General features: G+C 38.5%; 1 protein-coding gene across 1 annotated transcript in view; it reads right to left on the reverse strand.

The window, feature by feature from the left end:
- Positions 1-8,792: 8,792 nt before the first annotated feature.
- Positions 8,793-26,444, reverse strand: part of ALDH1A1 (aldehyde dehydrogenase 1 family member A1) — a 51,995-nt gene continuing 34,343 nt past the window's right edge. Inside the window, exons 10-15 of the mRNA XM_072359347.1 lie at positions 25,073-25,175; positions 23,723-23,907; positions 14,526-14,690; positions 12,414-12,571; positions 10,391-10,465; positions 8,793-9,391 (exon numbers count right to left, since the gene is read on the reverse strand). Coding sequence (XP_072215448.1) covers positions 9,319-9,391; positions 10,391-10,465; positions 12,414-12,571; positions 14,526-14,690; positions 23,723-23,907; positions 25,073-25,175 — 759 coding nt within the window. The 3' untranslated portion in view covers positions 8,793-9,318. The remainder of the gene's footprint in view (positions 9,392-10,390; positions 10,466-12,413; positions 12,572-14,525; positions 14,691-23,722; positions 23,908-25,072; positions 25,176-26,444) is intronic.

Here is a 26,444-nt window from a genome sequence, read left to right on the forward strand (position 1 = left end):
GCAGCTCTGAGTAGGACAACAACTATGCTATTTTGCCAGTCTCCTGGGATTTCACAGATGTGTTTGTGGAGAGATACAGTGAAGAGTAAATGGAAAAACAAAATATGTTTACTTTTTAAACTCAATTTTACACATAATTTCTATGATATTGTGGCATAAAAATCATGATTCTCTGACAGGTGAGGCAAGTTAAAGCAAAATTTTGCCATTACCTTCTTCAGGCTATGAACATTTCCCTTATGTAAATCCTTCAGCAGATATGCTTTTGACAGACGATTTTTCTTTGTATATGTATACATATGTATTTGTTGAGGAAGTGTTTGCATTGGATTATAGCAATGGAAATATACATATACTGTGAAAACAAGATCTGTGACAAATGTCAGAACAGTAGAGTCAGATTTCTTAGGTAAGCATTTGTCCAGTGCTTTCATGAAATCCTCATTAATATCTACATCAAAGATTCAGCTAACTGGCATCCTACTGATAAGCAGGGTATCTGTGAATGACTACTTTTCTGCAATCTGTTTCTTGATTATTAACAAAAATGAAGAACATACAAGATTCTGTAAAATAATTTAAATGTCAATAAATTCATTTCTCTAACCAGGCTACAGACATTCTCAAATACTTTTTTCTCCTTTGCTTAGTAGGGAACATCACTGTAAATACTACAGAAGTTTAGGAGTTGTACTCTGTCTTTTCTGCACTACATAATGGCATTTCTCTTAAATCTAGTCTTAACTATGAATTATCTGTCCATTATGCTGAGTTCGTTAGAAGGAATTTTTGTCCTGAATTTTAAATAACTGCACATGCAGGTCTCTAGCATTGTGGTACATATATTCCTTAAGTAAATACACAAAGAAGAGCCATAGAATTTAGGAACTTAGTATAATATTCTAAGTTAATTTACTTCACTGTATTTTACACAATTTGGGTTATTTTTTTCTACCTCTTTAAAAAGTCCAGTATATTTTTCTGCCTGAAATCTATTACCTTTCATGTCTTTTCTGCTAATGGATGTTTTATATCACTGCTTCTTTCCCCCTCCACCCTCAAATTTACCTCTTAAGAAATAACAAATATTTTGGGAAACAAAATCTTTTCCATTTTATTCACCCACAAAATACCTTTCTTTGATTACTATGAACAAGATTTGACCTTGACTTTTATTTGCTAGGTAGTTGTAATCTATGTGCAAACATACACTGACATACACACTTGCAGATTTGTGCATCAGTACTTCAGAAAAGCAAGCTTTCTCATAGAGAGCACAATGACTAAAAAGTAAACATATATTTTCTGTTTAATCATGTAATGTCTTATTTATACAATAAGAATTTTAGTTTTAAATATTTAACTTGTTTCTGGATTCTCTCAACTGGTGTGCTCTTTTTTCTGTCCTCACATTTGTTATACATTTCCCTGGCTGAATGTCATTATTAAAACTCTCACCTTCAAAATAATTTATTCTATGTAGCATTCAAGAGAAAGATTAATACTGAAGTTGTCCATTTGATTTGCTTAAAAATTAAAGAGCTAAAATGCACCTTACAGATAAAACATACTTTTGGAAGTCAAAGCAGTAATGTCATGCAAACAATCCAGAGGCAGTAAAGCAACAGACTACGAGGAATAACTAATTCTTCTGTTCAGAGAATAGTGATGCTCACAGAAGATGTTTACCTGAATTATATGGATATCTGCAGCTGCCAAAAGTCACCTTAGTGATAGATTACACCCACAGAAATCTTCAGTTTAAAAAGTCCCAACACAGATAGTAATGAAATTTTTATAAAGACAATAGAGTGTTTAGGTTGCTGTCCACTAGTCTTGTGGCCGGAGTAGAATACTTGATTTAAGCAGTCAAAACATGTAATTCTGCTGGATTTGATGGTTATAGAATATTTTGGTCTGATAGGAAACATTCATTTGAAACAATATTCAGCTAGCTTCTCCCATACCAATCTTCATATGTCATGTGAATCTTTTCTTTCCACTTGTGATGGTGACATAAAATTACTTAAAAATCAGAGTTAAATAGATTCAGTCTATTCACCTCCTAGGCAGATGACTGAGAGATAGAGTAGGTACAGAATTGGTTATTGAATCTGTTATGACCATCACTTGAATAGATATTGTTGGCGTGAGGGGCAAGGTATTTGTTAGGCAGATGTATTCTTATCTTTTTCAGTCCAACATGTAAAGGTTTTTTAATTTTCCTAATACCCCACTATGAGATAAAACTCTGTTGTGCTCTATATATGTAAATGTAATCCATGACATGTACATCACATAAAATAAAGAAAGTGATTCCTGAGATACAGACTTTCACTCTGACATGATCTATTTTGTAACAGTGAATAAAGTAATGTATGGGCATTTTGCCTTTTGTTAAAAGTAATTAAGACTTCTCCAAAGAGGAGTAGAATGACACAGTGCAGGGTGAGGGAACATATTGTGAGCGTAACACACAACCTACGGACAACTTACTTTGTTGATCAGGAGATATGGGTTTCTAAGGTACTTCCTTCAGGAGATTAACCTCTCTTTATTGTTAATGTTACCAGTTGTTTGTTCATGATTGTTCGCTGAGGTCTAGAAAAAAAACATAAAATACCCTAATCTTCCCACCTGTATATCAGCAGAATGCAGGATATAAATGCCGTATGAAAGACTGTGAAGTTTCTTCGTGTCTATAGAGAGGGCTGGTTGTTTTACTCATTTATATAATACCACAACAAATTTCCCACAGAAATAGCTGTAGTGCTCTCAGTCTTCTTAAAGTTATTTCTCATGGCATTCAGTATGGAAAGCTAATTTCACAATAAAAATCTCCTTTAGAGTGGTGTTAACAGAGAAAGTAGTCATGGTGCATGGGAAAATAAGTGCATCAAGTAAAGGAGGTTGAAGTAGGGGAAATCTAACTGCTTTTCCCTTTGCATATTTGGTGAGACACCAATAAAGAAGCAACATGTGTCTTTCTGAAAAGATGGAATTTAGGTGTGTGAGCTGGCAGTGCTTCTCTACCTTCTTACTGCTCTTTGAATTTTAATATCTCTCCTGATTGGTAGTCATCTGAGAACAGGCAGCAGAAGCTGACATGTAGAAGGAACTTTGCGCCCAAAAGTTCTCTTTGCCCCCGAAAGTTCTTTGTAGGTCTGTTCCTTAGCTTGGTCTTGTAAAACATTTGATCTCTTCCACCTACATATATATATTTTTTCCTGTCCATACCTACAAACACAACAGCATTGATAGTGAGTGAATGTGTCTTTTTCCTCTTTCAAGCTGATGTGAAAACACAAGACATTTATTGCTCAGGATATTCAGAAATAAGTACTTTATTTTATTTTAAACAATTTTGACATAGAAAGAAGTACTTTCTCTTGAAATTTCCCACTTAGAGTAAACAATAGTAAAGAATGTTGAAGAGTATATTAATACTGATCTATTTGTGTTGAGTGTTTACTCATCATTACCCGCTGGTGAAGAAATCTGTTGACATATTGTGATTTTCTTATGTTCCTTCAACATCCAAATACACATACTGGTAATTTTTCCTTGTAGTTAGGCCTTGACCAGGGTGCTAAATGAAAGCCCAAAAATTATGGGGGGGAAAAAAAAAAAAAAAAAAAAAAAGTGTTACCAGTGAAGACCAGTGAAGATTTATGTGAGATAACTTCTGTTAATTATCTTCTCCAAGGATTTCTGGAGACAGTGGAGTTTATAAGATCTTATGTGTTTTGAAAAGCATCGACACAGCAGATAAGCAGTGTTGATGATTCTTTGTCTCACACTCTTCTCTCTACCAAGTATGCATTTTAGCATTATGAACTGCTTGTTTATGGTCAGTATCTGATAGTTTTTGTCTATTCGTCTGTACACCAGATCTAATTATAATCCAAATACAATATTCACTAACATTTCTTCTTTCACATACTTATTTTTATTTTCTTGGTTTTTGAATTTTTTGAGAATTGTTTGTTCTCACTAGGTTCACTTACCTGCCTGTCAGACATCCTTAATTTCCAATGACAATAAATCTCTAATCTTGCTCAAATTTTGCCAGTCTCATTCTCACTGTCAACGTATGTTGCGCAGCTCAGTCCTCATCATGGTTGCTATGTCTAATAACAAGCTTCATTTAGAAAGAGTGTAGAACCTGGAGTCATCAGCAATCTTCTAGGAGATAATACTTAAAGCCTTGATATTTTGCACTGTTTGGCAATATAAATATGCCACCTAGGTTGCTACAGCTAGATTTCAGCAATATGGTTCATACTGTGTTATCAAGATTTCTTCGTTTTATATGACAAAAGTACCTATGGCCAAGGAATTTTTTCTGCAGTGACAGTAATAGTGTGGTGCTCTGTTACAGTGGTTTAATTGGAAAGTTAGCCAGAATCTGTCAGATTGGTAAGGAGCATATTAAGCTTTTTTAAAATGTCAAGAAATATTGCCATTACTTAGTCACCACGTTATACTCCACATAGAACAATAAGAATCGTGAGTTAAATAAAATAAAGTTTTCTGAAACAAGCAACAAAGATCCTTTTCCTGTTACTCTCTATTCTTCTCTCTTCTCCTTTGCTTGATTCTCAGTACCTGTTATCCTAATAATTTTCTTATTGAAAGAGTTTGCTACTTCCTTTCTGCTCCCATCCAGAACAACCTTCATGCATTTTGGTAGAAACATCCTTACCAATTTGGCTAACCCAAGTCTTTCTTCATTGTCTAATAGCAATATGCAGAAGCAGCTGTGACCTCTCACTCTTGCGTAGGCAGTTTATTACACTATTTGTTAATCATCTTTGTTGCTGCCCTTTGACCAAATTTCACAAGTCAGAATTTCAACAGTCAAATCACTCAATGCACAATTATGCTCACTGGGTCCTTATACCCATCCTTTTTCTTTCTTTTTCTTTTTCTTTTTCTTTTTCTCTTTTTTTTTTTTTTTTTTTTTTTTTCATACAACAGTTGATTTATGTCCTTCCTACAAGACTACACAGCATTTTATTTGACTGAGTCTGTTTATGTTGTGCTTCCAGATCTTCAGCTTTTGTTTCCAGAGCAGTATATTTGTCAAGCCACTGTTTTTCTCTCAGCATAGCAGAGGTTATAATTCAGCCCTTGAGAAGAGTCTAAAATCTCAGGCAGGCCTCCCACCAAGTTAACAAGGAACTATTATTCCCAAATTTTCGGAGACTGTTCTTTGCTTTATTTTAAACTGAACCTTTCCTAATAAGGATTTCTTTTAAATATGAGTTTTCAGTAGAAGGATAAATGAAAGGCAATTTTAACACTAACTCACATGAGGAGAACAGAAGAATCAGGCAGTGAAAACACAATTTGACAGTAAATACAGTGGCAGTGGGAGCAGGGTGAGGGGGGCACTTAATCTGTTAAAGCTCTTCACATGAACTATTACAGAATTCTTACAGAGTTCTTACAGAACCTCAAGGGGACCCTCAGCTTTGCTCTAACTCTTTCTTGCACCCCTAATTCTGCTATTGTTCCATTTCTTTCTTCCTATTTTTCCTGCACTTGACTTTTCTGCACTCATTTTATGTGTTCCAGACAGAATATCCTACTCCTTTCCCCCCAAACCCTTTTGCTTGCCAAGATCTCTCATCTTTCAAATTCCTCCCTAAAACCTCCTTCATCAGGGAATTTTCACTCCTTATCCAAGCCAGATGCCTCTCTTGCTCTAAATATTTTTTTTCCATATCTTCTCTTGTCTGTCTTAAGACCTGGATATCTGGTAGTCTGGGATTATCAGTAATTTTCTTTCTTGAGACAGAATGAGAATTCCTTATTGTTTCATTGTTTTGACTGAAACAACCTAAGAGTTCTTCTGTCTTATGGTTGCCATTCAGTAGTTTTCTTCCTCTTCAGAAATTACTGCATCGGTGTCAGGCAAAGTTGGGGATGCTTCTGCCATGGCATAACTTTAAGTACCTCAGATTTCTAGGACTAGTTTTTCTATATGGTGTAAAATAGTAAAAAAGAGACAACTTTCCAATAAGTATGCTAAAGTTAGTCCTTTGTCAACCTTTCAGGAAAGCTGAAGGTATGCGTCCAATAGTATTAAAAGTTAGAAATTTTTATCCATGCATGAAATTATCCCATTCAATTCGAATGGGATTTCATTGTACATCTTATTTATTTATTTATTTATTTATTTATTTATTTATTTATATATTTCTCCCTGCATCCCTACCCCTCAGGTACCCACTGATATATTAAAAAAGCACTATTTCAATCCAAACAGAAACCATATATTTAGTAATTACTACTGATTATACAAAACAGCTTTTAGGATATTTAAAAGGAAGTGTAGCAAGTTCACTTCTCTTTTTAAATTTTATTCTCTGTGAAATGTTGGGAGAAATTTGCTAGCATTATGAACGTGATGCATAGAGATCAACTACTGCTTTTCGCATGTTTCATCCTAGTAAATTTCAGTGGTGTAATGTGGCAGTAATTTAAGCCCAGAAAGAAGGGACTTCAATAATCACTGTGTAATATTTGGAGAGTTTAAGTCATTGTTTGTCCCTGCCCAGACCATGGGATCACAATTTACTGTACACATGTGCATATAAAATGCAATGACAGCAAAGAATGGTGTTATGAGGAGCAGCTGAGGGAGCTGGGAATGTTCAGCCTGGAGAAGAGGAGGCTCAGGGGAGACCTTATTGCTCTCTGTAAGTTCCTGAAGAGAGGTTGTAGTGAGCTGGGGGTCGGCCTCTTCTCTTGTGTAATCAGTGATAGAACTAGAGGCGATGTTTTCAAGCTGTGGCAGGGGAGATTCAGGCTGGACATTAGGAAATATTACTTCTCAGAAAGGGTTGTCAGGCACTGGAATGCACTGCCAAGGGAGGTGGTGGAGTTGCCGACCATGGGGGTGTTCAAGAAACATCTGGATGTTGTGTTGAGGGATATGATTTAGCTGGGAAGTACTGGTGATGGTTGGACTGGATGATCTTCTAGGTCTTTTCCAACCTTGATAATTATGTGATTCTGTGATTCTACTTTATTTTGCAAGCACAGTTATGAACACTCTCAGTTGTGAATGGACTCACCGGTAAAACAAATTTATACTTTTTGTGTGTGTATGTGTACTAACTATATCTGTGCTAGTACTAACAGTGCATCCATTACAGACAGAAATCCACTCCTGACCTTCACTCTGCATCAGAAATGAAGTGGTCGTGGAACAAATGGGACTGTATTTCTGATATTCCAGGTACATTTTTGACATGAACCATGAACTGATTTTCTCCTGTTGGGTAAACTGGACTTACTGAGACCATGGTGTGTCTTTCTCAATCATATGCCAAGTGCTTTAGGCAAACACATATATACTGGATTCTTTAAACTTATCAGATGCCAAAAGTGTACCTCTTCATGCTGGCATCTCTTTGGAACAACTTCAATGTATCATCAGATTAACCAAAAGATACACTTGGTTCTCATGGAAATGTTGGGTGTTTTACCTCAGTTGAATGACAGTTTTTGTTTTTGTTTGCTCTCTCTCACTCACACACACATACGTGCTATGCACACATTGACACATTTCTCTGACACAGGATTTTTGCAAAAATGACCAATTAATGTAATTACTGGATGTTACATTTTGATCACCTTGGATTGTTTAACTTGATGAAAAGAATATCTTCAATAAATAACAGTGCAACAGTGGCTGAACCAGATTTTGAATATTGCTGAGAACAATATTAATATTCTCGGAGAATTGTAAAATATAAAACAAACATGCATGCAAGGGTAAAGTTGGTACTATTTGCATTTTTTTTTTACTATTTGCTTTTTTTTTTATCTCTACTTGGTTGCATTTCAAAGTCATTCTTTACTTGTGCTTGCAATAGCAGCTAGCATAGCCCAGTAGGACTGGACTTGCAGTTATATACGGCCAAAATACCATTCTGGGATGTGAGAACCAAAGTCATGCATACTGCCTAAAATTTTTTGGTGTGCTTTGTTCTTACAAGTGGGAAGAACTTGTACATAAGGATGCAAGTAGGGTTTTATTTCAAACTAACAAATTGACTGTTGAGATGAATTAGGACTTTAGTGAAGCTTAGACAACTTATGATTCAACTAGCTGTGGGCTACACAAATCCTCCAGTTGATGTCTGCAGACATAGTTCTTCTGTTCTCTGATGATGGCCAGCAGCTGCCAGAGGACAATGATGGCTGAGCTAGAAGAGAATTATGAGATACTGGAGCCACACAGATGGAGTGAGACTTTATGTGATTACAGTCAGATTGGAACACGTGTCTACAGGGGACTTTATAAGAATATACATATAAACAAACAGACAAAGATTCTAGGTAGAGGAATGAAGGAAAACAGATGGACTGGAGGATGAAAGACGCAGGAAAACTTTGAAGTTTACTTACAGATATAGGAGTACAAGGAAAATGAAGCAGATATGGATCACAGAGAAAACTCTCACCTTCCCTTCTCTCATTGTTTCCCATTTGTCATCTGTTAAGAATTTTTGACATATTTATCACTACAAAGCTAAATACTGTCTCTTAGCAAATGGGACAGTGTTCTGTGTGTTCACGTCCTTCCATTTCTGCCACTCAAAGAATTAGGGAGTTTAGTCTCTATAAAACCAGTGTGATATACTTCCAATGACCTCAACATACCACTGAAACAGTAATGCATCTTCAAGGATGTAAAATATGTCTTACGTAATGCCCAGTAGAAAGACAGTGCAATATAAAAGACTAAAGGAAAGACAAGTTTAACTTTTGAAGTTGGGTTTTAGCATTCTTTAATAGTATCCAGATTACATTTGTGTAGTACTCAATATGATGAAAAAATTCAACAGTTGTAGAAAGTCATCTAGAAGTCTATTCTTTTTGAAAGACACAAAATAGTATCTACCTGCTAGTTACTCATAAGTGCTTTTGTTAAGGCCACAAAGAAAAGACAGCTTGCCATCTAACATTTAGAAGACCACATAAATTCAAACAGTACCTGCAAGATATAAAGGAAAGGGAACATTTCCATAACACTATGGAGAGTTTCCACTGAAAATAAAAATAATTCTTAACACAAATATTAAAGGAGTTAGTAATTTTCCATACATTAAATTTTCCCTTTCTCAGTTAATTACATTAAATTTTCTACTTTATTATTTATATTGTTAATGTAAGCAAGTTTTGCTTTTACAATTGGAAAGCAAAAAGGTTAATGAATAATTCAGGACATAAAGCATTTAAGAATTCAAAAAGCTTTTTCAGGTTCACTTGAAGAAGCTAAATTCTGCACATCAAGAAGAATTATGAGTTCTTCTGTGGGATTTTGATTGTGACAGTCTTAACTTCAGTGTATTCCTGAAGGCCATATTCTCCCCTAGACAAAAGAAAGCCATGAGCAATACAGAGGTTAATAGGTTAATACTTATACAAATTATTTCCTTGTTGATATTTTTAGTGGTGCTTTTCAATTGGGCAGACATGTAACAGGGTTAATAGACATATCTGTAATCACTGATATAAATCTGTTCCCTTTGAAGTCATTGTTACATAATTTGCTATCAGGAGCATATTGAATCCAATAATAAGGAAGCAAGAAAACCCTAGCTTTTATCTCTCCTAAAATAATAATAAAATATCTGATGCCTTTCTCTTGCATTTCATAACAAAAGGGTGCTGTGACTTATGTACCGAAAAGCCCCAAAGCAAAATGCTATGGTGGAGCAAAAGTGTAGGTTATCATATCTTTAATGGTATAGCATATGATGTGAATCTAATGCTAGTATGAATATCAGAATGAATGTGGATAAAAAAAAAAAAAAAAGACGAGTCAATCTGAAACTGGATTAAATCTTTAGTCTGAAAAAAATTTGATTAACTTTTCATTTCTATAAACTGTTCCACTTCTTTTCCTGCTTCTATGGGAAAAGAGCAAAACTCTGGCAACTATACAGTTATATTTGACAATACATTTGATCAAGTTGGATAATAAATTCAAGGATTTTTAAATGTCTTGTGTTCTTAAAAAAGGGAAACTTAGAGGGCGTTCTATAGACTATACATGATTTCTGTGTACTTAGATGCATGTCAATGACACTTTCTATATATATGCAAAAAACTGTACACCATAAAGACAATGATCAGTCTTTCATTTCATTAGACTGCAAACTACTGCAAGCAGTTATTGTGAAAATTAGCTTTATAAAGGAATTATTTGCTTGACATTATGCCCGACAACATGAGGTTTCTGAATATTACAGAGTAGTTTGACAAAATCTCAGGCTAGGCATCCTAGCTGTCAATGTTAATAGCTGGAATTTGGAATTTCATTTTCTATTTTCTATGACTCTACAGTATTAAGTTCTTGTTTACTTACAGTTCTCTCCCATTTCCTGACATCTTAAATCCTCCAAAAGGACACTGAGCTGACAACGCACTATAGCAATTAACCCTGAGAGAAGACGGGGAAAAAAAAAAGAGAAGAAATTATGAACAAACCTTTTTCACTTCTGACAGGCCAGTGTTGTGCCATCAGCTATAATTTGTCTGTGGTGATATTTGTAAAATACATATGAGTAATGCATTTGCAAGAAATATGCTACTGTGACGAAGGATCTAATTGATCAAAGGTCTTCAAGCTGAGTGAAAGTCTCATCTTTCCCCTGATAGTAACAATGAATCTCCTTCCTAATTAATGAATCTCAAACCAAAGAATAAGCGTAGATGATTCTTCTACATGCATACTTCCAATAGGTAAATTCAGATCAATTAAAAATCTGTTTAGGAAGTTGTTTCTTTTTTTAATTCTTCTCATTGTTAAGCTATTCTGTTGTGGCTGAAAACAAAATGCAAGGTAATGAGTAAGGATGGAATGGAAATTCATAATAGCAAGAGTTTGGGCAGAATATGCATCCTACTTCATAGCTAAGATGCAATTTTTATTTTGCAACATTATCAAATCAGATATTCTCTAATTTACACATCTTATATTTTTTTCCCACTGCCAGACTAATGTATTATTAGGAGAAGTACTGGATATTAGGAAAAGGTTCTTTACCTAAGGCACTAGAGAAGACTCCTCAGAGAAGCAGCCAAACCTATTGGAGTGGCATTTGGATAATGTCCTCAGACATAGAGTTTAACTTTGGGTAGTCCTGTGTAAACCCAGAGTTGGACTCTATGATCCTGGTGGGTTCCTTCCCACTCAGCATATTCTATAACTCAGTAAAAAAGGTTCTTTTCACTGTTAAGAATTCCTAGACAGATCAACAATTGCATAAAAAGTTTTTTTTTTTTTTAATTTTTATTTTTTTTTTTAACCTTTCATCCTCATCCTTTTGGAGGAATGTTACCTCTTAGATCAAACTTGTTATCTTTTATAAAAGATATGTTTTTAGGTCACAGGACATCAGCAGAAATTTGTACTGATGGAAAGACCTTTGAGATAAAAAATACTAAGTATACATGCTTCGAGTTCAAGTGAAATTAATTGCTCACTTTCTAACAGGAAAATGTAGGACTCTTTGTCAGTTATTAGATAGTCTGCTGTTCCTTAAGGTTTCCACTTTTCCTTCTCCCAGACTTTGCCTTTTTATTTCCATGTAGGTAGCCTTTTTCTTTTCCATTTCTACATGACAGTTTTTTTTTTTTTTTTTCTGCCTTATAGTCCCCCTTAGTATCTTTTCCTTCCTACTTGTAACAGTCCTTAGAATTATAGAAATATAGAATCCTTAGAGTTGGAAGGGATCTTTAAAGACCATCTAGTCTATTTCCCCGGTAATGAACAGGGACATCCACAGCTAGATTCAGGTTGCCCAGGGCCTGATTCAGCTTCACCCTGATAGTCTCCAGGGACAGGTCATCAGCCACATCTCTAGGCAAGCTGTTCCAGTGTTCCAGTGCCTCACCACCCTCTCTGTAAAAGACTTTTTCCTTCTATCCAACATAAATCTACCCTCTTTAAGCTTGAGTCCATTTCCCCTTGTTCTATCACCACAGACTATGCTTCTTCCATCCCCTTCTGATTCTTATAATTTTTTGAATCACATTTTAGCAATCTTTTCCTTCACAGGAAGATTTTCTGCACAGGTCAAGCAACTTCAAATAATGGATTTATTTGCACAGAAAATGATCCCTGCAAACTGAGTATGTATTGAGTTATCCCCAAATTCTGAATGGATAAGAAAGCAGCACCTTTACTGTATTTCCTTTTGTTTTCTTTCCCTTTTAGTAAGTACATTTAATTTTTTTCATAATAAGTTCACAGGCAATTGTGTGAAGACCAAGAAGACATATTAATGTAATATCTCAGTAGGTAAGAGTTGAAATACAAAAGCATACAAGCAAAAGCAGTCTTCACCTGCATTTCTGAGGGAAGATTTAAACGAGTCACGACTTACCACACTGTCCCAGCCTGAAGAGCAGCTGCAAATGTCAGTGCTTTATCAATGTCTTTGGTAAAAACTGCTGCTGCTAAGCCATAGGTAGTGTTATTTGCCCTCTTGATGACTTCATCAATTGTTTTAAACTTCATTATTTGTTGAACAGGTCCAAATATCTGTTTTAGGCATATACAAACACGTGAAGTGGACTAATGTATCTCATTATTACAAATAATTTATACATAATAAAAAATGCTTCTTTCAGACAGTCTTGTTCCTAAGTTCATTCCGATAAGGGTACACATGTTGATAAAATGGATTATAAATTAATGTGGAGGTAAGATTTTTATATTATGGAGCAAATCAAGTTGGCCTCTTGTAAAAAGAAAAAAGAAACATGAAGAAAACAGTAAAACAATAAAACAATAAACACATGATGAAAATAAATAAATAAGATGAAGAGACACCTGGCATAACAGGTATCTAGCATGGAGTCACATTTTGTTACAGACTTATACTTGTGACCAGCCAACTGATATTTCTTCAGGAAACTCCAATTTTAAAGTTGAAAAAGATATTCAATGTATCTCTCTCCTAAACTTCAATTAGACTTCCTTTTCTGCAGATACTGGCACAATTAAACATACACACCAAGCATATGTATTCTGCTGTCTTTCTGGGTTCAATGTGAGAAAATATTCTATTAGACTTCTCTTTCTCACTGCTGTCTCTCTGGGTCTGCAGCTGTATATGAACATGACCTGCCACTTCATGCTAATACTGTGTAGGGCAGGGGGGCATTACTTCATCTAATTACTTTAGTTCCCATTGTTTATGAGACTTCCATTTGTTTGTATTGGAAAATATTTATTTCTAATTAATAATTAGTTACTAATTGGTGTTGCATGGAATCATTTACACTGATTACAAAAACAGTGAACGTTTCTTCAGTGTTCAAGCCTCAGATTCAAAATCCAAGCATTCTTTAAATTGCCTTTTCTCTGTGGGGTTAAGTTACTCAAATGATTCAAAATATTGTGAGAGGGTCAGTTCTGATTGTTCTGCTGAACTAAAGGAAACAAAAAAACCTGTGAGGAAATGTCTCTGTGATGACTCCTGCCTCTTTTACAGATCAGAAGAAACACTTCAGATTACTTTTTGGGCAGCTTCATCCTGTGCTTTGGTTTTTGTTATTTATTTATTTTTCCCCCACATTTGTAATTAGCTGTAAGTGCCCTGGTGTTTATTTGAACCAAGCCTTTTCAAATTTTGCTAAACATACATGCAGCAGAATGCATTAGCAGTCTTGCTCACAAAAAAAAAAAAAAAAAAAAAAAAAAAAAAAAAAAAAAAAAGTAACTCTTAGATTTCTAACAATTTTGAAGGAGCTTTCTAGCATGAAGAAATATAACAGAAAGTAATTGCACCAGTTATTAATCCAGACAAATGAAAACAAAACAAAACAACACAGAGAGTGAAGAGGTCATAACTTCACTTTGAGACTGTGCTTGCAGGACAGCTCTGTGTGCTTAACCATTTTCCTTCCAGCTCATCATTGCTGACCTATCACTGCCCCCTTAGTTGGTTCAGTACAAGCCCTTCAACACTGTGTGGGTACTTCTGCAAAGGAATTTTGGTTAAGCAACCCTGCAGAGGAAAAATTCACTGTAAATGTCACCAAGCAAAACGCCCGTGGAAGCACAACTCATTGCAAAATAGCTGTTTGGTGCTTATTGTGTCAAAACTGCAACTTGAGCCACCCTTTTAGGAGTGCAGAGTTCACAAGTTATGTTTTCAAAGTTTGTTTCTCTGTTACAGTTGCCATAGCTGATATGTGAGACATGGGCAGTATGAGGTGATGTAATTAACAGACCCAGCTTTAACATTTCTTATCTCTTATCTGCTTAAGGTGGTGCCTTTGCTGGCAGGCCAGCCTTGCACTCCTCTAACTGACCTCTAATGGGCTGGTGAAAGGGGCATAAGGAACCAAGAAAAGGACTTTAAACACGAAGTTGGAACAACAGATTTACTTGGAACATTTTCATACGGTCACTTGACCTTCTGAATGGATATTTTGTACACACATTTAAACAGAAAATCTCCAGTATTGACTGCCAAGAATTTATTTACCTCTTCTTTGGCGATGCGCATATCATCCGTAACATTAGAAAAAACTGTGGGCTGGATGAAGTAACCCTTGTTTCCCCATGGACCTCCTCCACATTCCAGTTTGGCTCCTTCTTTTTTCCCACTCTCAATTAGATCCAGGATTTTTTGAAACTGCTCCTTATCAATCTAAGTGAAAAGATATACAGGGATTAAAACAGTGTCTAACTCACAACTTAACAATGTACCAGCTTTGTTCAACTGCATGTGTTGGAGAAAAGCATCTGGAGAGCCCGGCAAACATTCTTGTCAATAACTTCTGAAAAACTATTCACATAAATCAGTAATCAGAAATTTTCACATGGAAGAATCAGTTGTACAGGGAGTGATAGTGGTGTATCTTCAATATAACTGGAAGAAAATCTATAAGATAAACATTACTGATACTTTTTTTCCAGCTGTTTTCAGTTGCAAGTGCTTCATCCAAATGAGAACTGACGAGCTTATTTCTGAAGTTATAACAGAGGGATTGATTTACCCTGCAGGATTCTTCTGTACTTCACTGAGGCTGGTAGATTGGCCCTGCTGTTTTCCTAAATCATTAAACAAAGTTAAGAAGAAATGGTATGATAGAACTGAAATTCAATACTATTTTTAAGTCCTTATGAGTTGTTAGTAGAATAAATGCTCTTAGCTTTTGTGGTTTAGGAAACATAGATTGCAGCTTTTATTTTTTTATTTTTATTTTTAATTACTGGATGAAGCCAATCTCTGTTCTTCTTCCCCAATTTCACCAAGAAAGACAGCATATGCCAAACATCTTATGATTTAGCTACAAAAGAGATAAAAGCAAATATTGAAAACTGGATAAGAAATAGCTCACATTGCTTTTTTCTTCTTCCCCCTTTAAATCTACTAATCAGCACTTTGTGCATTAGGGAGATCATCTACAAAGTAACATTTATTTCAAGAAAAATTCAATGGTATGGCCTGTTAGATTGAGGCATACAATACAACACCTCTATTTTTATTTATTTATTTAAATGTTTAGGGTCTGTATTGGTTTTTAATGTACAGATGGAAACAAAATGTACAGAAGGTATATAAGTGAATAAGTAAAGGAAAAACTCACCAATGGTGGTGCCTTGACTGAAGCAGCTGGGGCAGTCCTCCCTGGTGAGCGATCTCCAAGAGATACTGCTCCAGTGGGAGTCAGCCCTTAAATGAGGTCTCAGAGGGGATGGAGTCAAACCCCTCCCGGGAGCACAGCTACATCACTCTCACCTGTGCTCCCACAGCTGACCCCATACTTGCCTCAGCTGATTAATCAGAGGTTCAGGCTGTGATTACCAATCTCCCATACACTCCACCCCTTCACAGCGTGAACCAATGATTAGGTGAGTTTTCCCTTATCACAGAGACCCAACGCGACGCTGATACAATTTCCCGTCGCACCGAATGCTGATGTTATTCAAATGATGATTGGATGGGTATTCACGATCTTCCGTGGGCCAGTGCTTGATAGATGTTACTGGAGACAAGCCATCTCGAGGTGCAGGTCCATTTGCGTTTCATCAGTCCACACAAATTGTTCTCTGATGGTCCTAGAGGCTTAGAATCTTAGGGAGAGTAATACAGATGTTTCAAGGGTACCAGGAGAGGAAGGTCTGCCCTCCAGGGCAAGATACAGGCCGTATTCTTGTCTTGGGTTAATACTTCTGCTCGCACCGGATTATGTCCCGGCCTCCGATACCATACCCTCTGGCCAGATATCTGTGGCTGTATAACTATATCTGGCACCAGAGGAGGAGTCCTGATCTGCCATAGGGACATGATGGGTGTCCCTTTAGCAATAAAGACCGGAGTATTGACCACGATGTCAGTAGGCCATGTACCTATCACCGAGGGGGTAACTGAACCTCCCACCTCCAATAGTCTCCCCCAAGGTGCAAGTAGGCCACACCACTTGGGTCCTACTTGCACCTTCCAGGGCCAATTTATCTTATGGATTCCTGGTTTTAGATTCTCAGGGGCAGGGAGCAGAAGATTATTGTCATTACCAACCTGCGGTTTTACCTCATTATCAGCACCTGTAATTTGAATCCTAAGAGGGGAGGCCCATATAGTGTGTAACATTTTCAGAGCACTGGGTCTGCCATCCCGAGGTCTTTCGTTCAAGTCCCGCAGGGTTTCGTATAATCTTTTTGTCCACCCCTGCAGGGACTGGGAGTCTGTCTTCAGGGCAGCCTTAAGAATACCATTGTAGCGTTCAATAAGGCCTGCCCCTGTTGGATTATATGGCAGATGGAATCGCCATTCAATGTTGTTCTCTTCTGCCCAGCGCTGTATCATCGCTCCAGTAAAGTGAGTCCCTTGGTCGCTCTCGATGACTTGAGGTGTCCCATATGCAGACATCAGTTTAGTGAGTGCCTTAATTGTATATGCTTGATTTGCCTTTGGTACGGGATAGGCTTGCAGCAGTCCACTTACAGTATCAACGCAGGTCAGGGCATATCTCGCCCCCTCAGACCGAGGGAGGGGCCCAATGTAATCAACCTGCCATCTCTGAAGAGGACTATATCCTCTAGCAATGTGGGATGTTGTTTCAGGCAACGGTCTTGGTCTCATCTTCGAGCAAGCGTCACAGTCCTGACATGCTTGGACGATATCAGATAGCTGTACAGGCAGCCCCCATGCTTTAGCAGCTGCCCACATTATCTTTTGTCCAGCATGCCGTAGCTTCTGATGTAACCATCGGGCAATATTTTCGGATTGTGAATTCCCAATCCATCGAACTCGGGCCAGTGTGTCCGCTTCATCGTTTCCTGGTGACTGCAGGGGTTGATGACCAGAGACATGGTAGACACATACCGTCCTGTGTTTGACTGTATTCCAAATGTCTACCCACATGTCTTTCCCCCAGATCGGTCGGGCGTGGATAGTCCATTCCTGGGTAGCCCACTGCGTAATCCACAGAGTAAGCCCCCGGTACACGGCCCAACTATCCGTACAGATGTTCAGGATGCCATCACCAGGTTCTTTAGTTATAACCATCCACACGGCTCGTAATTCTGCCCATTGGCTGCTCTGACCATCCCCCTCATCAAACCAGATTGTCTCAGTAGAGGGATGGTATGCTATAGCTCGCCACTTGCTCGGGTTGCCTCTGCTGGACCCATCCGTATACCAGGCATCTTCAGGAATAGGATATCTTCCTTCCTGAACAGGGCTCTTCTCTGGTGGAGCGACCATTGGTTCTTTCGGCGTATCACTGCGATATGTCACTGGGCCTAGGATCTTCTGTAATTCCTCCTTGAGTGGAGACGAAGACAGGCTGCTTCTTTGACTTAGATAGGCGACCCATCGTGCTACCGTCTGTGCTTGGGCCACCCCTGTCTTAGGAAGGTGAGTTAGATCTCTTACCCACCCCTGGATCGGTAATGTAGTTTTAACTATAACCTCTGCTGTTTGCGTTATTGGCTCTACCGCTTGTAACGCTGAATAGGCAGCCAATAACTGTTTTTCAATCATGCTGTATCTTTCTTCTGCTCCGTGCCAAACCTGAGACCAGAATCCAATGGGGGTTCGAACAGAACTCTGGCGTTGCCACAGGCCCCAGCCAAAACCATCCTGGGTAACATGAACGTCTAGTTCAGCTGGGAGGGTCGGATCAAATATACCCAATGCCTGGGCTTGTTTAACTGCCAGCTTTGCCTGTTGGAAAGCATCTTGTTCTACCTTCCCCCAGTTCCACGATTGACCCTTCTTGGTAAGCTTATACAATGGCCTCAACAACTGAGCTAAGTGAGGTATAAAGGAGCGCCAATACCCCAATATACCTAAGAACTCTTGTAGCTGTTTCGATGTTGTAGGGACTGGGAACGCTTGGACTTTATCCACTACTGCACTGGGTAGTACTTTGGTTTTTCCGGACCAAATTACTCCCAGGAATTTTACAGATAGCCCCGGACCTTGCACCTTCTGTGGGTTTATAGCCCACCCTCTCTTTTGCAGATAAGTTATCAATAAATCTGCTGCTTGTCTCACCGCCTCTAATGAATCGGATGTTAACAGGAGGTCATCAATATAATGATATAAATTTACATTATGTGGCTTCTGCCACTTAGCCAGATCACGCGCCACCAAATTATGACAAAAAGTAGGTGAATGCACATACCCTTGCGGCAGAACCTGAAAAGTCCACTGCCTGCCTTCCCATGTGAATGCAAACTGGTCTTGTGATTCTTCACTAATTGGAATACTGAAGAATGCATTCGCTAAGTCTAGGACACAGTGATACGTTTTAATTTCTCTACTTAGTGTGTCCATTAGGGAGGCAATATTGGGTACAGCTGCATGAACAGGCGGCGTGACCTTATTTAATTCCCTATAATCCACTGTCATCCTCCATGTTCCATCCGATTTTCACACTGGCCATATTGGGGAGTTGTACGGGCTATGTGCAGGCCTTATAATACCCACTTTTTCTAATTCCTGCACTGTTTTTGTTATTTCATCCTGCCCACCTGGGAGTCTGTACTGTTTTACATTAGTAATCCGACGTGGCTTGGGCAGACAAATAGGCTCATGTTTTGCATGGCCTCTCAATATTGTCTGAATTGCCCGGATACTAATGCATCTTTGCCGCAACCGGAACTCTCCCACTGTTGTGTGGAGAGCCAGACCCCACAAGATATCAATTCCCAATATGTATTCCGGAATTGGAGCAATAGATACCTTGTACTCCCGTGGTGGGAGGCGCCCGACCCCCAATTTTACCCAGGTTTGGGTGACTGGAACGGTCTGTCCCCCAAAGCCTCCAATCATTACTTTATTCCCTCTGAATTTTGTTGGGTCCCCATATATTATAGATGTTTCTGCCCCAGTATCAACGAGGGCCATAACCTTCTGCACATTCTCTCGGGACCAATATATTGTCAATTCCACATAGGGCCTCTGGTCCCGTCTAGAGGCCCTAGGGTGACTGACGTCCCTCATCACGCCATAAACTGGGCCAGATTCAAGTCTTTTACCTCTGATGCCTCTGGTATTGTGACCCGAGGTACCTGAGGTGGCCTCTTTTTCCTATTTGGCACGACAAAGTCTTCTAGATTCCAAACTGTTGTTGGTCGTCGTTCTATAAGCCTTATCCCCGGTCTTTTGGGGCGGTTTTGAAATTTTTGTTCATCCTTCAGCTGTTTCCACAACTGAAGCAGAACGTGATTGGGCTGCCCATCAATTTTGGCAAATTGAACACCTGCTCGGAGTAGATCATTAAACATTTGTTTTCGGGACACCCTAATGGGTCCCGCCCGAGGGGTTCGTGGAGCCGATCTCCTGGCTCGGGCTATTGGAAAAACTTCAGAATCTTCAATTACTCTGATATTGCGCTTGGTTCTCAGGCGCTCAGTTTCTCCCAGGTCCGCTACCAATTGGGCAGCATGCTGGACTGCTGCCTCTGCGGCCACTAAAGGATTTAATATAGAAACCAATGTTCCATACATATGTGAGGGAGCCTGCTGTAAGATTAGGTCCCTCATTCCTGCGGAAAACTTCACCATGTCTGGACTAACAGATGCATCTTCATAGACAGCCTCTCGCATGCCTAGTTCCCGGATATAATTCTGTAGGTCTTCCATAGAAGACCACATTCCTGTATGTATTGGCATGTCTGTTTTATTTGACCATACCATACGGCAGGCAGCCATTATCCAGTCTACGATTGAATGATTCTCTTCAGGGAACTGGGACCCTGAGTACAATCTCTGCCTCAGGGCAGGATGGACTGTTATTGTTGCTAGTTTAGATACCTCGGGGCCGCTAACTATTACACTTTCTGCTCCCGAGTCCCATAATCGTAGCAGCCAGGCTGGGACACTTTCCCTCGGCCTTTGCCTGAAGCGCTGTACTAGATCCATAAGTTCGGTGGGTGTGTATGGACGTGCTGTTACGTGTAAATATGAGTCAGCAGGGGTCCATTGATCAGGAGGCACCCCTGCTGGTCACTCCTGGACTTTTTTTGTTTTTTGAGTTACCATAGGACGGACTTCTAATAAGTCCGTCTTAAGTGGCTCTTCTAGGTCAGATTTAGTGACCTTAGTTTGATCCGATGTTTCAGGATCCCTACTATCATCCATTGTAATATATCTAATTTGGGGGGTATTTGAAAAAAATGATGAATTTTTCCCCGTTAACAGACTAATTTCGCCCTCTAATTTTTCAATGCGGGCTTTTAATAATTGATTTTCATGCTCAATCTTATTTGATTTAATCTCTGCCTGATTTAAAGCATTCAATAAAGGCCAAGCTGCCATGGATGCAGCCATTTGCCTTTCCTTGGTTGTCAAAATATCTTTTTGCAATCCCTGAAAGTATTCGGTTAGATAGTAAGGGGACATATTGCCCGTTACCCGTAAGGGCCCCCATTGTTCGATAATCGTCGCTAATTGAAAATATGGGGACGCCTCAAACCCTGGTATTTGTCCAGGGAGGGTTTTCCCTAAGGGGGTGATCTTCTCCCCCTTGAACCAGCTAAACACATTCCATAGGAAAGACATTTTTTTTTTTTCCGATATTTGCAGGCTCCTGGCTGGCTCGCCAAATGTATTGGTTTTTAATGTACAGATGGAAACAAAATGTACAGAAGGTATATAAGTGAATAAGTAAAGGAAAAACTCACCAATGGTGGTGCCTTGACTGAAGCAGCTGGGGCAGTCCTCCCTGGTGAGCGATCTCCAAGAGATACTGCTCCAGTGGGAGTCAGCCCTTAAATGAGGTCTCAGAGGGGATGGAGTCAAACCCCTCCCGGGAGCACAGCTACATCACTCTCACCTGTGCTCCCACAGCTGACCCCATACTTGCCTCAGCTGATTAATCAGAGGTTCAGGCTGTGATTACCAATCTCCCATACAGGGTCGTAGAATTCTTAAGAGATGGAAGGGACTTTAAAGGTCATGTAGTCTAGCTTTCCTGCAATGAACAGGGACACCCACAGCTAGATCAGGCTGCTCAGATCCTGGCAGAGCCTGGCCTTGACTGTTTCCTGGGACAAGGTTTCCACCACCTCTATGGGCAACCAGAGAAAAGGATTCTTTTTAACAATTTCATGACTCTTCAATCTGTCAGAGTTCAGCCTTTCAATGACTAGCTAATGAGGACAATAAAATTACTTCTAGGGGAGCCCTTGCACAGAAGTTGCTTCTCTATGTCCAAACTCATCACTCAGTGAAGTAGATGTAGACATACATCTTATTCTCTTATTCATGCAATTAGGAAGGTGGCATTTCAATTAAACAACAAATACTGCTATTTCAGTCATAGAACAACACAGCATTTTACAAGGTCTGGGGGATTCCTGGATGTATATTAGACTAAACAGTTACTCAACTAAAGCTATGATAAAAGCTTATAATTTTAGGGATATTTATTTCTAAGGATATTTATAAGGAGGTGATTTTTAGTTCCATGTGCTCCCCTTGTCATTACACTTTCAAACAATTGCCTTAGTGCATGCTGAAGACATAAAGTTTCTGCTACCCTGGTGGCCAAATATCTCTTGTGTATAAACATCATGAAGAGAACATGTTTAGATGACACAGCTCAATTTTCTTTTTCAGTCATTCCTTTGTTATTGTTATCATCATAATTTTTCTTAATAATCTGTGAATTAACATATGTGTGTTATTTTACATTTCAGCATGGGCTTTATATTTTCTTTCATGCCTGCTGGGCAAAGCACTACCCAAACTTGTGGCCTGAGGGAGGTGCTCTCCAAGAATGCCTATGAACTGCTGGAAAAATGTGGCTTTCAATGAAGCTATGTAACACATGAATACAGTGAATCAGTTCACATTTTGAAAGAGAATTGGGCAAAAACCAGCATGGAATGTAAGACAGATATTTGAAGCAACTGCCATAAAATAAATTAATCTAAACAGCTTTGATGTATTTTTTTCCATTAAAGTGGGACCATAAGAACAACACAGATAAAACAAGAACATACAATTTTAGCAGGAGAAACTTTGCTAACCTGTGAAAATCTTAAGATTTCTACTAAAGCTTGCTAAGAAAAAAAAGGAGATCAAGAAAGGCAAATGTATTCACTAATTCCTTCTTTTCAAATAACTTCAAATAAATCTGCTTTTAAGTAAAAGATTACTTTTCTTTTGCATTTAAATTAACACTCTGAATTTCATACTCAGTAAACTAGCAATCGTATGAAACTGGATCCCTGTTAGCTGCTAGCTGTACAACGGATAATAGATACAGATCTGAAATCCTGAAGTTTCCTTGTTAGAAGCTTCCCATCATTTGACATTTAGATTTATTTAGCTTAGTATATTAGTTCAATAGCTAGACACTTTGCAGATTATGAAAATACTGCTTTTTACAGTTTTTACATTCTCCAAAAATTTTAAGGCTTAGAATGCTATTTTCCAATTTAATTCATTTTTCTGATTACATAAAATGACTATGAAAAACAATGAACAACATATAGCATTATCAAATGTGTGGAACTTTCTTTCAATCTTTTGCTTTGTCTCAATCATTTGCTTTGTCTCTATTACAGCTCCTTTGTTCTGTGATGATCAAATCCTGTAGTGTAAATATGGGTACAAGACTCAGGATGAAACTGAAATTAGCAGTATTCTAATGTGACCAAACAAATTCACAGAATCCAAAGCACTATGACAATAATGGTTTTTAATGATGCATTTTGGCCTTCATTTAATGGGGAATCTGCATGAATAATTTCTTAACAGTGATAGAAAAAAATACAAAATGGTGAATTTGATTGTGTGATATTCTAAAACTGAGATCAGTGTAACCTAGCACCTTGAAAAAGGGTAGGAAATGCTCTCAGCTTTAATTTCCTCAAATTATTCATTTATTGAGGAACCAGTTGAATACAATGCAAGCACTCTAATATGAGTGATCAGCTTGCACTTTTACAGCTGTTGCACTGGAACTTTCTCAAGGCATAGAAGTTCTGTATCATTGCCCCCTTTCCACACCAAATGGATCTGGAAAAGAGAATGACATCATACTCCTGTCTTACTGATTCTCTTATGGTAACTCACTCCAGTTTTTCTTCCTGATTCACCAGTCTAGTCACTAGTCAGCAGTTCTCAGTGTTAACACTAACATAAGAGCAGACTTAAGAGTACATTAATGTATGAAATTCTGCCAAAATTAAATGAGAGACATATCATATTACTCACTTGAGGGCCTTGCTGTACACCAGGTGACAGAGGATCCCCAAGAGTATACTTCTTTGCTCGTTCAATGCTCCGGCGAACGAACTCATCATAAATAGGCTCTTCCACAAAAATTCTGGATCCTGCTATACAACACTGTCCTTGGTGATAGAACAGACCAACATGTGCAAATTCCACAGCTTCATCCACTGCAAAGAAATACAGAGTTCATAAGTCATGAGCCTGACTGGCTACCTCATAAATTACTTGTAGACTTTTGTCATGTCATCTCATTTCTCTTTTTACCATTTTTTATATCCATGGTCATTTAAATTAAAAGAATTCATTTTATCAATGTCCAAAGATACTCATACATAGTAGCACAGTATTCTGAAAGAAAACACACTCAAATACTTTAAGTCAAATAAAGAATGGTGTGGTGAGCAGGACTAAGGAAGTCATCCTGCCCCTGTACTCAGCATTGGTGAGGCCTCACCTCGAGTACTGTGTCCAGTTTTGGGCACCTCAGCACAAGAAGGACATGGAGGTACTGGAGCAGGTCCAGAGAAGGGCAACGAGGCTCGTTAAGGGCTTGGAGAATCAGCCCTACGAGGAGAGGCTAAGGAAGCTGGGGCTGTTTAGTCTGAGGAAGAGGAGGCTGAGGGGAGACCTTATTGCCGTCTTCCAGTACCTGAAAGGTTCTTACAGTGAGAGTGGGGCAGGTCTCTTCTCACTACTGACTTGTGACAGGACGAGGGGAAATGGCCTCAAGTTGCGCCAGGGCAAGTTTAGGTTGGATATTAGAAAGAACTTCTTTACAGAAAGAGTGGTTAGGTACTGGAATGGGCTCCCCAAGGAGGTGGTTGAATCGCCATCCCTGGATGTGTTTAAGAGCCGTTTGGATGTGGTACTCAGGGATATGATTTAGCAGAGGTTTGTTGTTGTGGTATTGTTTTGTGGTTGTTTTTTAAGAGATAGGCTACTGGTTAGTCTGCGGTTGGACTTGATGATCTTCAAGGTCTTTTCCAACCTGAGTAATTCTATGATTCTATGATTCTAAATATTGGTTCAACATTGCCATGAGAAGTCCAAGTTAAAAAGGAGGAAGTTAAAAAAACATCTATCTAGTTTTGGTTCTGATTTCCTCTTGCATTAGAATCATAGTTATAATAAGTAAGTGTTGGCAGACTGTCAGATATTTCAGTCCAGCCAAATGTCCAGCAACTGCCTGTGACAATCTACTTTAAAAGTACGGCATTACCAGAAACAAACAAAAACACATGAAAACTCTTCTTTAAGCAGACATGAGTCATTATTTACAAAAAAAAAATAAAATAAAAAGTAATCAAGTTATGTAATGAAAATGCTACTAACAGTCTGCATCTGCAAATATAATGTTAGGACTTTTTCCTCCAAGTTCCAGTGTAACTCTCTTCAGATTGGTTTTCCCTGCTGCTTCTTTGATCAATTTGCCAACCTAAAAGTTAGAAAAAGGATGTTACTTTAATATTATTAATATGACCCAGCAACATTCAGAAATCATAACCGCAGTTCATAGCTGAACACCCAGTAGTTGCATAAATAATTAAATGCAGAATTAAAAATAAGAAGAAAAAATGAAAAAGTAGAATTGGAAGTGTGGAAGTGTGCCCCGGTGGTGCACGTGGTAGAAGTGACACTTGCAATGCCAGAGGCCCGGGGTTCAAGTCCCCCCTGTGTAGAAGTGCTGCTATGCTACGCAGAGGGCTCGAATCCTGGGAGTTGGACTCGATGATCTCTAAGGTCCCTTCCAACTCGCACGATACTGTGATACTGTCATACTGTGATACTGTGAAGGGAAGTGTCAATATGTAGATGACTTTCAGTCTAGAAACCAACAATAGAGCAGCTTTCCAGAGTATGTTTCCCTGGAAATGTTATTGCTAGCTACCAAAGATATATGGCTTGTACCCGTAATCTGAAGAAATTTCTATTTTGTACTTTGCCAGGCTCTCAATAAAGTGAATTTCCCCTGTTTCATTTATGGGAAAGAATTTTGATGGATAACTTGTATGAGAAAAGATGTAGATATCCACAGTGCCAATTTTTACTCATAGTAGTTTCTCCCTTATCTGTAATAAGGAGTTCTGAATGAAGAAGAGGAAATGGGCATAGCTAGACAGAAATCCTATGCTGTTCCTTTCAACCAAAGGCATAAGTAAAGGAAATCTTTGAATATGAAAAAATGGTAGGGAAATTTCAGAGAGAAAATATTGAAGCACTTGCAGCTTTGGCCTAAAACTGCTAGTGTGTAGCAGCCATCCCTGCTGTGACATTCTTTCTGTCTTTGGGAACAGCACTTCTTCCTGCTAAATTACATTGCCAGAAGTAAATGACAGGAATGAAAGTCTGGAAACATGTTCCACTGTCCACTTGACTATGGAGGTATACTGGGCACTAGGAATTTTAGCTGTAACAAATGGGAACATCTGTAGAATGTTTCTCAGATCTCTTTGCTTTGGGTTCCTTCTCGTTTCCCACAACTTTTGTGCTCAAAGTTTCTGAGTTTTCTCGGTGTGTACTGACTGTTGTTATGAGGCAGTGATATTTATCTGTGGAATGCACATTCAAGAAGTTAAAAGACCAAGTGGCAGTATTTCCATTAAGTATGTATACAGCTAGATAACGTAAAGTACTCAAGTAAGGATAAAGTTTTATAGTGACAGCAAGGACAAATCTTCAGTCATATCAATAACTGCTCCTGGAG

This window comes from Excalfactoria chinensis, chromosome Z, assembly GCF_039878825.1.
Source record: "Excalfactoria chinensis isolate bCotChi1 chromosome Z, bCotChi1.hap2, whole genome shotgun sequence".
NCBI lineage: Eukaryota > Metazoa > Chordata > Aves > Galliformes > Phasianidae > Excalfactoria > Excalfactoria chinensis.